This window comes from Coffea arabica, chromosome 11c (genome assembly GCF_036785885.1).
Source record: "Coffea arabica cultivar ET-39 chromosome 11c, Coffea Arabica ET-39 HiFi, whole genome shotgun sequence".
NCBI lineage: Eukaryota > Viridiplantae > Streptophyta > Magnoliopsida > Gentianales > Rubiaceae > Coffea > Coffea arabica.
In genome coordinates, this window is record NC_092330.1 from 39,331,888 (window position 1) to 39,345,603 (window position 13,716).

The 13,716-nt window shown below is 36.4% G+C and overlaps 2 protein-coding genes across 2 annotated transcripts; one reads left to right on the forward strand and one right to left on the reverse strand.

The window, feature by feature from the left end:
* Positions 1 to 113: 113 nt before the first annotated feature.
* LOC140016859 (uncharacterized) lies at positions 114 to 5,048 on the forward strand. Its single transcript, XM_072070926.1, has 11 exons — positions 114 to 409; positions 519 to 603; positions 1,068 to 1,137; positions 1,235 to 1,295; positions 1,375 to 1,428; positions 2,213 to 2,369; positions 2,604 to 2,694; positions 2,984 to 3,093; positions 3,670 to 3,776; positions 4,453 to 4,563; positions 4,655 to 5,048. The coding sequence occupies exons 1-11, from the start codon at positions 221 to 223 to the stop codon at positions 4,769 to 4,771; spliced, it is 1,152 nt and encodes a 383-aa protein (XP_071927027.1). The 5' UTR covers positions 114 to 220; the 3' UTR covers positions 4,772 to 5,048.
* Positions 5,049 to 8,684: 3,636 nt separating this feature from the next.
* LOC113717172 (reticulon-like protein B9) lies at positions 8,685 to 10,818 on the reverse strand. The gene is made up of 5 exons (XM_027241862.2): positions 10,495 to 10,818; positions 9,559 to 9,739; positions 9,307 to 9,436; positions 9,118 to 9,187; positions 8,685 to 9,003 (listed from the first exon to the last, which is right to left on the reverse strand). The coding sequence occupies exons 1-5, from the start codon at positions 10,592 to 10,594 to the stop codon at positions 8,834 to 8,836; spliced, it is 651 nt and encodes a 216-aa protein (XP_027097663.1). The 5' UTR covers positions 10,595 to 10,818; the 3' UTR covers positions 8,685 to 8,833.
* Positions 10,819 to 13,716: the final 2,898 nt, after the last annotated feature.

Below are 13,716 nucleotides of genomic sequence, written 5' to 3' on the forward strand. Positions count from 1 at the left end.
ATCTGGGTCAGAAGCCCAATCCCAAGAAACACCACCAGCAACGACGTCGCATTGAACAAATCAACACAGAAACGGCGAGGGGTAGCTTGAGAAATGGGCATCCCACGTACAAAAAATAAAATAAAATAAAATAAAAATGGCATCCCAAATTCCAAGCAGTCAACAAACTTTCCCGTCATATCTGGGCTTCCGATACTAAAACGACATCGTCTGGACGAGTATGACGGACGGCTCCATGCGAGCTCTCGTAGGATCCATACACTCTTGTCCTACTCAGGCCGTTCTCTACATCGCCGGCGGCGCCTCGCAGGCGTTAGGGTTGTTGTTGTCGGTCCCCGGAGCATCAAATACGGTACTGGAAGCCGTAGTTCCGTATTCTGGAATGTCCATGATTCAATTGCTCGGCAAGGTCAATTTCATAATGATCCCACTTAACATCTACTTTTATCATCTCCATTTCTCAGAGTTTAGTTCTATAAGTATTTGGTAGTATTTGATTACTTGTTGTGAATGAACAGGTTCCAGCTCAATTCGCTAGTGCCAAGACGGCGGAGGAAATGGCACTCTTGGCTTATAATAGAGCTTTAAAGCTTTCTAAACCAGGTTCTATTTCCGAAATGAATTTGTATTTTTTTTTCTACGTTCGGTATATTCAAATTTCTAGAGTTTCTGTATAATATAATAAGCGACAAGATGCTGACACTGGTGGTCTGGAAAGTCCAGGAACATGGGAGGTTGTATCTGTCAATCGAGCTCAATTGCTCAAGCTCCATTGGTCATAATGGACCAACTAACTTCACTTTTGAACAGTCTTACCCTCAAATTTTACGTACGGAGTTCTAGTAATATATTCTGTTGTTGTCATTCTTGCCAATTTATGTTAATGATGCAGGCAGTTTTTTCCTTGTTGTGCTGAAAGGCTTTAGTAGTTAGATGACTTTCCTGGATGCGTCTGCAGGTCTACCTGGGGCCATTTTTTTTTTCTTTTTCTTGATTCGTAGCGTTGTTCTTGAATTATCGATCATTTGTTACATTGGTGATGCATCTTGGTTTCAATGATTAAATAGGTTCTCCTGTTCTGGGAGTCGGTTTTACTGGTTCTCTAGCTAGCACACGCCCCAAACTAGGAGATCATAGGTATCTTACAGGATGCAGTTTCTTTTTTGTTAGAAGAATGAACTTTTTTGTCTTGCATAGGTTAGAAACCTGAACTCCGGCCTTGCCTCATTTATAGGTTTCACTTGTCAACTAGAACATCTGACCAGCTTTGGGTATCAACGGTTACTCTGTCAAAGGTACTGCAGGATTAACTTTGCTTTTCCTTCTGGGAGTTAACTTCCTCAAAACATTCAACTGGGCTAATGAATAATTTAGGGTTTGCGCACTCGTGAGCAAGAAGAAACAGTCTCAAGCCAGTTCTTACTCAAGGTGAGTGAAGTTTTTTAAGTTGAAAGTTGCACATTTAATTCTTTCGTGATTTTTCAGGAGTAACGTGCTGAGTAAGGTCTGAAAGAGGTGTTGGTGCTGATCGTCTGATATTTTAGAAATGTGATTTGAGTAGTATCTAAGTTGTTAGCACCAATAAAAGTGCTTTTTAAAAAGTTGAAGATGCTTGACTACAGAAAATTTGGTATAATAATGTCTTATCAGATGCCATTTACTAGTACGGGCCATATCTGATGGGACGACTTGACTGTGGGTGTGAAAGTATTTTCTAAAGCTGCTTTTGGTTCTTTATTAGAATTGGAATTGCATCATATGCAAAGTAAACTTCTATAGAGACAGTTTTTTATTCTGTTGGACAACCAAACATAGCCTAGGATTACATTTCACCGTTTACCTATAGGTGCTTAGTGATTTCATCTTATTGCTTCAAAGAAGTGAGTGTAAAAAGTCATGTTAAGAGAACTTTGATACAAATCAAAATTTTCTTCTGCACAAGTCTCAGTGGATGTGCTTGATAGATATATATATTATGACCTAAAAGCAGTTTTATCCATGGCATTGCCTCAGGTGCTGCTGGCGTACATTCAATAGAATTGCCTAGAAATGGAATTTTCATATCCACACTTTGTTAAAATTTTTGGTCCAGTTTTTCCAAGAACTTTACACTCCATAATTATCCTGACTGATTGGTTCGTTAATTCTCATTTGGTCAAAATTGAGTCTCTGTCTCTTTATGTAATTGAAAAATTTTATGATGTACTTATAGGGAATTGCCAACGCTTGCAAGGTTGAGGCAACCTATATTTCTGAGCTAAATGAATCTGAAGTTCCTGATGAATATGAAAGCAAATTTGATGAAGATCAAGAATTAGAGCAAGTTATAAATGGACAGATTTGCTTTAAGGTCTATCCCTTTTCAAGTGGTATGATTTGAACTGTTAGAAATAGTCTTAACAATGTGGATTGTCCACCACAATTTCCCCATTGCACTTGGGTTATAAAAGCCTCATCTGTTTGAAACATTTACTAACAGTTGAAGTTGCATTTTGGTGGCTGGTGAAATTGGGTGGAGAATCTACATTGTATCTTAAAATTGTATAATTTCCACTAAGTGATCTACTTTCTAGACCTCTGTTGTGAAGTAAAACATTTTGCAGATATTGCTAATACGAAACGGAAGATTATTCTATCTGGTTCCTTTAATCCTTTACATGAAGGTCACCTAAAGCTCTTGGATGTTGCAATTAGGTAAATCTGTCTATTCTTGCAACTTTCCAGTTCCAATATTGTGACTCATGGTAATATGATTACATGATAGAAGATCTTTTTCAGAAGGCAAGTCCAGTCATAAAACGAACAGCATTAGATGGAGGTTCAGTGTCACGTGAAACAGCATGAAGTGCTTCCAGTTTTTGTCAGTTCATTTAGACATAAATGAGATGATATTGTCTTAGGATAGTTCCGTGTGCTACCATATCACTATTAGGTTTATGTCCTATTGTTTCTGATGTTTACGTAGTTTATTTTATATATGCAGCATATGTGGGGATGGATACCTGTGCTTTGAATTGTCCGCCATAAATGCTGATAAACCTCCTTTGACAGTATCTCAAATCAAAGAACGTGTCAAACAGTTTGAAAGAGTTGGTAAGTCTGGATCATTTAGTTTCTATACTTAAGTTCAGAATCAATGCTGTGTGTGCATTTGAAACCATCTGACAAATTTTCCTTCTAAAATGAATCACCTTCTGAAGATTAAACTTTTATTATGGAAATTGGTAGTGGATGTCAAAGCCTTTTGTGTCTCCCTATAATTGAACCTTGGAATAGTGGTTTTCATTATGACTAAATTTGAAGCCTGTGTGCATGTGCATGCAGGAATATGGCAGTGGATAATAGCTTGATTACACCAGGCTTAGGCACAAGGAACATTAGCTTTGTCATGGAATTGGTTAGGGTTGAAAGTATCTTAAATTGATTTGCTGAATTTGGTTCTCCCGTTACATGGATCCAAAGTTGTTCTGTTAGTATTTGTAGATTTGTCATTTGAATGCTTCTGAAATCCCCACCCAGGTTGGGGTGGTGCAAAAAGGAAATTTTCTTTTCCAAGTGTTTTGGAATTTGTCAGAATACTTTCTTTGTAGGGATCACTGGGCTACACCGTTGCCATATTTTTACATTACTTATTAAATGGATGCTAATTGCTTTCATATGTGCATTCAGGAAAAACAGTCATAGTATCTAATCAGCCATATTTTTACAAGAAAGCAGAGCTCTTTCCTGGCAGTGCTTTTGTCATTGGTGCAGATACAGCAGTGAGATTAATCGATGTAAGGACCTTTAATATATAGCAGGAGTCTGTGAAATTTACTATGTAGCCTTGTCCTTTCCGTTACTGGCTTCTTTACTGTATTTTGGGTGTTCAATAGTTTATGTAGTTCAATACCTTTTTTTTTTTTTCAAGCAACTATCTAGGTTGTATGTCATCATTGCAGCTTTAGTTGTTATTTTGGTTCCAATTGTGTATCTGAGTCTTATCCTTACCAGTATATCTAGTTTTTATCTACCGGTTGATTTAACTTCCTCAATTTGGTTTTCTACTTTTATCTTTTGATTTACCTTCCTCAATTTAGTTTTTATTTTGGTTCCAAGTGTGTACCTGATTCTTATGCTTACCAGTATATCTAGTTGTTATCCTCAATTTGGTTTTCTACTTATGTTTATCATTTTTCTGGTTACAATCATAAGCTCTCTCTCTCTTCTTGGTAATAGGATAGATATAGTTTTTCTTATCTTGTGGTGCGGAATATGTTTTAATAAGTGGCAAACTTTCTGGAGTAGCTCTCTCTCTCTCTCTCTCACACGCGCGCACGCAAAAAAGAATAGTGATCTTGTTATGCTAATAAATTCTGGTGTCTGTGGATTTTAATTTTGCATGCAGTAATGTGTTTCTGTGAAAGTTTGCAATTTCTTTTGCCTTAATGTTTGGAAGTTGCTGATTTTCAGCCGAAATACTATGGGAACGATTATGCAAAGATGTTGGAGATACTCATCGGGTGCAAAAACACTGGATGTGTTTTCCTTGTTGCTGGCCGAAACGTAGATGGTGTTTTCAAGGTTAGATTACATTTCAAAAAACCTTTCCATACCCTGGAGTTATTGTGATGACTCGTCTTACAAACTTGTACCCTTTCGCGGTCTCTCTTAGGTACTCGAGGATTTTGACGTACCAGAGGAACTGAAAGGCCTGTTCATTTCCATACCAGCAGATACATTCCGCATGGACATTTCATCAACTGAAATTAGGAGAAGTCGAGGAATGTGAGAACTGTTGTCACGTAAATTTTGACCCACAGCTATATCTTGGCTTGTGCCTGTTTTAAATATTTATTGTGTCTAGAAATGATGAAGGACTGCACACGTTCTCATTGTACCCCAAATTGTTCAAATAAACTGGACAGTGTGTGAAGAAAGAGTAGGAAAGTAATAGAATAACACCTAAAGAAATTTACAACTGAGAAGAATCCTTGTAAACTCAAGTCTTACGTTCTGTACTTGTGTGCAAGTGTTTGGGAAATGTCTCTTGGCCTGTTGAGTTCTTATTCCAGGTTGCGGAATCTTATTCTAGCCAATTTCAAAAATGGGAACTGTCTATGATATGCCTTATGCCTGTTTAGTAGGACCAAATTCGTTGATGTACAATCAGAACGCCATTAAAATAGAGCTTTCAAATACTAAAATAGAGGCCAACAGCCTCTTGGTCTATCGAAGAACCCTTGCCCTCTACCAAACTTACCTCTTAATTGTGGCTGCCACCTTCGGGTGAATTGTTGCCTATCTTTTGACATCTATTGATAGGAGGCTGTTATTACAACTCCTGAACTGCAAAACCGAACAATTTGTACCCCTAACAAACAAAAAAGAGAAAAAAAAGAGAGGAGGAGGAATCGATTACTACTTTAGTTTAGTTTCCTACCCTTTGTTTTTTGTCATCTCTAGTTTGGTTTTTCTCCCGATTCACAACTGAAAAGAATCAGCAGATCAGGTAGGTGATAAGAAGTCAGAGAGCAGCACGGTGATCAGCCACCACATGCAGCGGTGCAACCTGCACCACATGCAGCCCCGTGGGCATCAGTTTGGGTGGCAGAAGAAGCCTTGTCTCTGGTTGCACCACTTCCACAGGAGAGGATAACGGCTAAGATGAAAGATGAACTAAGGAACGCCACCCACAAAACCCAAACTACACTTCCTAAGCCCTCAAAATTTTGTCCATCCCAGATTCCTCCTCCTCCTCCTCCTGCCTTGAGTTCTCTGACCATCTCTTGGTACACTCCTAAGCTCTGTCTTCGTTGGAATCAGCACTTCCACAAGTCTTTCAGACTACTCATCTTATCTACTGCAAAATTTGACTTTTATGGACACAGGCTCCTTATCACGCCATACATAGAAACTGGAAAAAAGAGGAAAGGGACAGAAAAAGGACAAAACCACAGCAGAATCTAATGTTTTCACACAACTTTTTTGACAATGCTTATCGAAAATGTGCTATCCCTATCACAGAACTAGAGAATCTGCATGAAATTGGTCAGAGTTTGACCTTCGTGCTTTTTTCTAAAGCATTCTTAAGCACAAGACTACTTACCCAGTCTACCGACTGCGATTCTTCATAATAATTTCTTTTGAACAAAATATATGTTCTAAAACTTCGGAATCAGTGGACCGCATTTGGAATTTGAGTTTGTCATTGCATTTATCTTTGTGTTAATTATAGACAGATTAAAAGCCATATAAATAGCCAGCTGAGAATTCATGATAAAATCTGGATTCTGGGAAAAACAATAATCTATGTTTTTGAGTTTGGATTAAAATTATGACTCTGGTGTATCTTACACCATTTATGTTTTCTATTTTGCCCACAAAAGGAAAGTACCATATATTTAGTACCACGAAAAAACAGTTAAGTTAAAAAAGTTAACCGTTCCTATTACTGAAAATTTTAACTTGAAATTTATCTCTTATCTTAATCTTTAAAAAATTGTGAAAACCATATTGGAGGTTAATATAACTTGAAATGCTAGATATATTTTTTCATGCGTAGGCCAAAAGAAACAGGCACGTATTGAGGACTGTGGTCGGAAAATTAGCAGGCCCTGTCTACTTGCTTTTTTCCAAAGCCGAAGTGACTTTTTGGCATTTTACAAACCTAATTCCACAGGAAATCATAAAAGCCGGTAACTCTTGTGGTTCCTGAGGAAACTTATAAACTACCCCAAACCCCCCCCCCCCCCAACATTCGATGTGGGATAACAACCTTAAGCAGGCGAGCTGCTACTAAGACCTAAAGAGACCTCACTCAACCCGGACAGGCTGTTGTCTTTTTTCCAAAGCCGAAGTGACTTTTTGGCATTTTACAAACCTAATTCCACAGGAAACCACAAAAGCCCTGTCTACTTGCTTGCTATGCTTTCTTCCCTGATGCGTTTATAGATAGAAAGGGTTCGATGGGAGCAAGAATTTTAAGGAACATCTAGAGCCTTTTGGATCCGTTTGGTTAGTATTATTTGAAACAAAAGAATTCAAATATTATTGGACTTGTATCATAAACATAATTTTCAATTATCTTTTTATCTCATATGTATCACATTACAAAAAGTGTTACCGTATAATTTCAAAGCCATCTTCCAAAAAATGAATAAATATATAAATAAAATATTCCCACTGTTCCATTGGGACTGTCATGTTTTCCATTTTGGAATGTCCCAAAATGTTTGCCACAAAATTATAAAACTCAACTAGGACCTCAGTCCAAAGAGGTGACCGATTCAACAGGTTACTGGTCCAATCATGGGTTGGCCAATTCAACCAGCAAGTGCATTACATAGTATAATAATACATTTTGAATTATAAAAATATTATAATTTTTAATTTGAAGGTTCAATCAACAATTTTTTTTTTCTGATTTGAACGGTTGAACCGCTGGGTTATTGACTGGTCAATGGATTTATTACTTATCCGGTCTAACTTGAAAACCAATCCAATTAGGTGGCCGATTCACCAGTTTGAATGGTTGAACCGTCAGGTCTAGCCGAATTTTGTAACTATTATTTGTTATTTTACCAAAGTCAAAGTTATTTTTTATCTCTTTTTTCAATATTGTCCCCATCTTTATCTATATTTCATACTAAATTCAAATTTGAATTTTGAATTCTTGAGAGCAACTTTGAAAATAAATCTACCAACATTACCATCAAACTATTATTCTTAATAAGTTAAAATCCCGAAATGCGACGAATAATTTGGAATGCAGGAAGTAATTAGCTTTGGGCTTGCACATGGAACATGCAGAGTTGGCTTTGGGCCAATAATTAGCTTTAGCCTACATCTGTAACCCACGCTTATAATGAACATAATTGAGGTTTCTGAAGAGATTTTGAAAGCAACAATGGAATCTACAAGCCCAAAGGAAGTATATTGGCCAACAACAATTCTGTTTTATTAGCTGTTTTTTGAGATGTTTTTGAAAAATTTTGCTGTAGCAGATTTTTTAGAAAATATTTTGGAATATTTAATAATAGAAGAGTTTCTAGAATATATTTTGAGATATTTTTTAAAATTTTTAAAAAATTTAAACTAATTTTTAAATTTCCTTTTAGAGTACTTTTTAAAAATTTTTATTGTATTTGAAAAACTAATTTTTGAAAAACATCCAAAAAACAGGGGATCCAAACATCCCAGAAACACTACTGGTGATGGAATGCGATTGGTGGTGGTGTTATGGGCAAGTTGGGAATCAACAATCAACCGCGTTAGGTCGAGTGCGGTTGGTTCTCAGATGGATGTTTCATGCCTTAATGGTTGTGTGGGAACAGCATGTGCAATTTCATTTCAGTTTGGAAAATCATGTTCGTTGTATTTAGTAAACATATTCGGTCTTCTTTTTTTTTTTTTTTTTTTTTTTTGTAAAAGAAAATTTGGTGAATTTGGCTTCACTCAACACTACGGATCAAAGTATGTCCCAAGTACTGTATATATACACTTATAGACGTTATTCAAACACGCAACTTTTTATAAAAAAAATAATTTATTTTTACCATTTGAATCAACTTATCTTGCCGTCCATTTTGTTTTCTTCCCATCATTACCATGAAATTGACCTTGAAGCTAAAGTGCTAAACAGATAAACTCATACTGACAGATCAAAGAAAATTAAGAATGAATACTTTACAGCTGTAAAAGGTTAATCATTATCCATCTTCTTTTGAAGAAGTAATTTTTTTTTTTTTTTTTTACTTCAAATATGTCTTGCTGTCTAGGCAACATAGCAAAGTGGTTATGAAATAGGGACAGGCAATTTCTTCACAAGTTAGTTTCCTGATTTTCTCCAACTTTAGTATCCCTTCTTTTGGTTCACTGGCCCTCTTGGAATCTTGCTAAGGATTTTTGAATCAAATTTTTTGTACAATTTCTTCATTTCTCTCCTCCCTTGGCTTGCGAGATGATCCACTTCATTTTGATGACGCTCATATAAAGCTGGTAAAGTTGCCAAGCTGAGGAAGCCTTCAAATCCCAGCAAAAAATAACAAAAGATGCCATGCATGATTAGTAACTTACATATGATGACAATAATACAACACTATTCCAACAACATCAACAGATTTTCATCAACCTTACCAATGTATAAGAAGTTCAAAGAGCTGAAAGAGCTTCCGATAATTGACAACATCCAGAGGAAAGTGATTGCCTGATTGGAAGTATACAAAAGAAAAGGAAGGTCAGAAGACAATGATAACACAATCAATTGGCGGAAAGACAAAATGGAACACAGCAGGATCAAAATGACAATTGAGCGAAGATGTATACCAGAAAAAATGTTTTTATATCTTTTCCAGATGAAATGTCATACAAATTCAACAATATCCAGTTGATTTTGGCAAACAGCCATCTGAATGTAGCTTCAGGCACTGTTATAGCATGCAAATCTGGGGGATTCCTGTAGAGCATTTGGAGACAGAAAGTTTGGCAATATTAGCTCAGTTAAAACTTAAAGATGGCGAAACTAACTTGCAATATGAATTGGTAACGCAGTAGAGGTATTAGGAAAGAAAACAGTACCAATCAACTAATCCTGCCCCAGTGGACCAAATAAACATAATTAACATCATAATGATAGAGATGTGACACAGAAGAGTGATGAAATTGTATTCCACCAATTCAAAAAGGAGCCATATAATTGTGACGCCTATTAGGATTGTAGCAGATAACTTCTTGTTTTCCCACAGTAGTATGTCTGCAACTGCAATTGAAAATGCAAATGTCACGTAAACACATCTTTCTTGTGCGAAAACATGTACTTTTGACTCACTTTGTTCTTACAGCGTATTCCAATCTGGCAATCAAGAAGAGGTTTAATTTAAGCCTCACACAAAGGACACGAATCATTCAAAAAAAAAAAAAAAAAAAGGTAGCATGTTCAAGTGCGACTGTTATTCATTGTAAACAACACTTGTCGATGAAAGCAATTTTTCACTTCTGGAGAAACATGATTATGCTAATTGCCCTTTTCAATTTTGGGCTCCGGATGAGATAATTTAATTCAGCTCCTTATATTTCTGGAGAACAGGTGTAACGAACGGATTTTGAATTACAGGCATGTTCATATATGTAATTATTGGGAAATACATTGTTATTTTTAAAACAACTTGAAATCACTTCTTTATTTCACAATATTAATGCGCTTTAGCTTACAATGACAATACAGAATTCTTGAATTTCTTTGTAATAAGGCAAGATGGAGGAGATATTAAAACTTATGAAGCAAACCAGACTAGATTACCATAATATCCATGGGAATTATACGCAGGATATTATATGGAAAAAAAAAAAAACACTCTTATGTTAGGCTGTCTGACATTTGAGAAATAATCTTATAGAGAAAGAAAACTATTTTGGAAAAGCAATACAAAAATTCGTTCGATTTCGAAATAAAAGAATATATGGCATCAAAAGTTAAAATGGTAAAGAAGAACAGGATAAAAAGTTGAGAATCACCTTTTCCCCCTCCAAGGATCTGATGCAAGGATCTTTGACGACCAAACAATCTTATTGGAGATAGCGGCTGTTCATCTGAATCTGAGGATGAGCTCGACATGGCTAATCGATCTTCCAACAAAGTATGTCAATATCAGTGCTGCTAGCTATTCATATACTTTAGACCTTATACAGCATTGTCATATATATGCTGCAGTATGATTCTAATCTTAGCCACCAAGACACATTTGGCAAGTAAGAAAGGTATGGCTTTGGCATGGCTGAGAAGATAGCCTCCACTGCAGGGGCTCAGAACTCATTAAATTAATAGCTCATCTTCTTCAATCCATTTTTAGTCTTCCTTTAATAGCTGAGAACTTTCTTGACTCATTTAAACATCCAAGTAAAGAAACTGGTCATGGATTCTCTGTGTTTCATTTGGTAGTTGGCAATGATCACATGAACAGAAAATTCATTATGGATTCTCAAAGGAAATATGCGAGAGTTAAAAATCTCTTGTACGCTGCAAATTTGATCCTTAAGGTCTTTGTTAAGCTCTATACACTAGGGGAACTTCTTGACTATTTCATACCTAGCAGAAATTAATCTTATTTTGTCACCATAATTGAGCACCGGATCCATGCTAACAAGTGACCACGGTATACAAACAAGAAATCCAGAGTTATGGGAACAACAAATATAATTGATAAACAAGTTAATGACCAAGTAACTCGTTTTCAATATTGTCTGATCCACTGATTAAAAGTAGATTGAGATCAAAAAATAAAATATCCTTCTCGAGCTTAACCTAAACTGCGGACACCCTTCCACCGGATTTCAACTAGACCAATTGAAGTATTATTGAACCGGGCTGCCTGCCGTGCTGTGGACGTTAACTTTGTCAGAGTCACATTTGTCGGATTTTTTTAAAAAAATTTTGGCAATATTTTGAGGAATTAGCTAGCCCGTTTTTGGTTTTTCCTTTTTTTTTCCTGATATGTATCATTTTACAAATTTTTAGTCACCAAAAAAAAGGTTAAAGAAAATGAAAAGGCAAATGGGATGATGCATCAAAAATAAAGAAAATTTTGACCATTTTGCAGAGAGGGCGATAGGCATGAGCAGCTATCATGATTGCGCTAGTCATGACTCACACCATCATCATTGTAGCACTCATGATTTTAAGGGCACGCAAATTCTTTCGTTCAAATAATCGCAGATTGAGCTTGTACGCCTTTAGGCACTGCAGAGCCGGAGTGGGATTTGGGGTGGCTTTTTCTCTAGGAGGAAATCTTTGACCAGAATAGGAGCAATTAGAGTTATATTGCTTGCTATTAGCATACTAATTAATCACAAAATCCATTTCATTGTGAGTATATTACTAAACAATCATTGATACATCACTTTTGCATTGTTGATAGATGCTGGAAATCATTATAGCCTATAAACAGCCTCCTCCCTAGCCTTATCATTGCCAAAACCAATAAAAGCATGCATCATGATCTTAATGACATGATAGAACTGATTTAGAAAAGGACTTTAGCAAGGACCACAGGGATTAGAACAAAACAGCCCTCTTCATCATTTGCCAAGGCGAATCTATCAATGTTGGCAGGAGAATTCCACAGCAAAAGAGCCTCATATCCGATGTACCTTTTCATATTTATGCTCCAATCTTCTGACAACTCGTGTATTGCACAAATGTATACGCTGAAAGAGCTCAAGCAATAGACTGTGGGCATGCAAGTACCTTGACCTAAGCTGTGTTGGTAGATCAAAAAAGAAAATTAATAAGAAATGAAGAAGAAAAAGTGCCACAGGCATTGCAGGAAACTGAGAGATTGAGAGGTTAGCTTCTCCAAGATTTGAAAGGTTAATATGTATATTATAATTGCAAACTCATGAATAGGATTTGGTAAATTTACACAGAAAATTCACTACTGCATCATCCACTAATATGAACGTATACATTGATTGTGCCTGCCTCCTACTGGTTGAATTACAAATAATGCTAATGTTTCGAACCTTGCATTAGGGATAGAAGACGAAAACATCACAGAATTGACTGATGTTGCAAGTAAATTTTGCACTAAGCTTCAGTTCTTTGTTCAACTCCTCTAGATCCCGTTTATCACAACCTTAAAGTACTGCTAAAGGAACTACTCCTGTAACAGAAGTGGTTTTTGTAGCCCATCATTTGCAATACTTCAATCATGTTCAAGACTTCACGTTCAAGAAATTGAAGGTCCTATTATAATTGTACTAAATTTTTCATGAACCAGGAGTTTAAAGGGCAACTGGACAAGGCAAAGACTACACATGTGATCTGAAATGGCGGAGCGAGCATGCCTCCCTTGCATCACATCACCGAAAAGGGCAAAACAACTTCAGTTCAGGGTTGGAAGGCCATCATTTCATTCATTTGCAGGCCATAATTTTGGGCCCTGTGGTCAAAATAAATACTATTATGGACATAGAATGCTACTGCATTTTTTTTTCTTTTACCTATATTCTGTCTTTTTTCTGCTAATTCCTCTTCGTGGTAGTACAATCTCTAATGATGATTTCTGTTCACGAACAGGGTTTGCCTAATTGAAAGTGCATCGCATTTCCAATTGTTTACAGTGTCAAATTTGACAGTATAGTTGAAGTCGGCGGACCCCATTTGGAGCTTGGACAAAGAACCAGTCATGTAGCTCCATCATGCAGGATAATAGAGGGGTAATATCATGATCTCATGAAGGACAATGTGAAAATGCAGGACACTTTAAAGAGTCACCCTTTTTGACTTTGTGAATTCTTTATCCTAAAGCCTTAAAGAGAAAAGCAGATAATCTTTTGATTTTCGATGATTTTACTATCTTTTAAGTACCGCTTTATTTTGCTGTACAAAGAAAGATATATGAGGAGGATGGGGATAAAAGAGGGAGCCAAATAGTTAAAAGGACAAATTAAGTGCATTGGACTTTTACTTTTCCTATACCGATTTCACATCGACCCTTTCTTTTTGTTTATAAAGCTTTTCGTTTCTGAATAAAATACAAAGTTGTGAAAATATGTTGGTAAACTAATTGCCATCTTGTGGGTATAGCTGTAGTGGGGGAAAATAATAATGGTTGAGAATATGATTACCTGTTGAGTTGAGGCTGAGTTCCTGGAAGAAATAATGTGGAGAAAATGCTAGCCTGCATGCTTAGAAAGATTACCAATAAGAAGTAATCATTGACAGCACTTAAAAAAGTT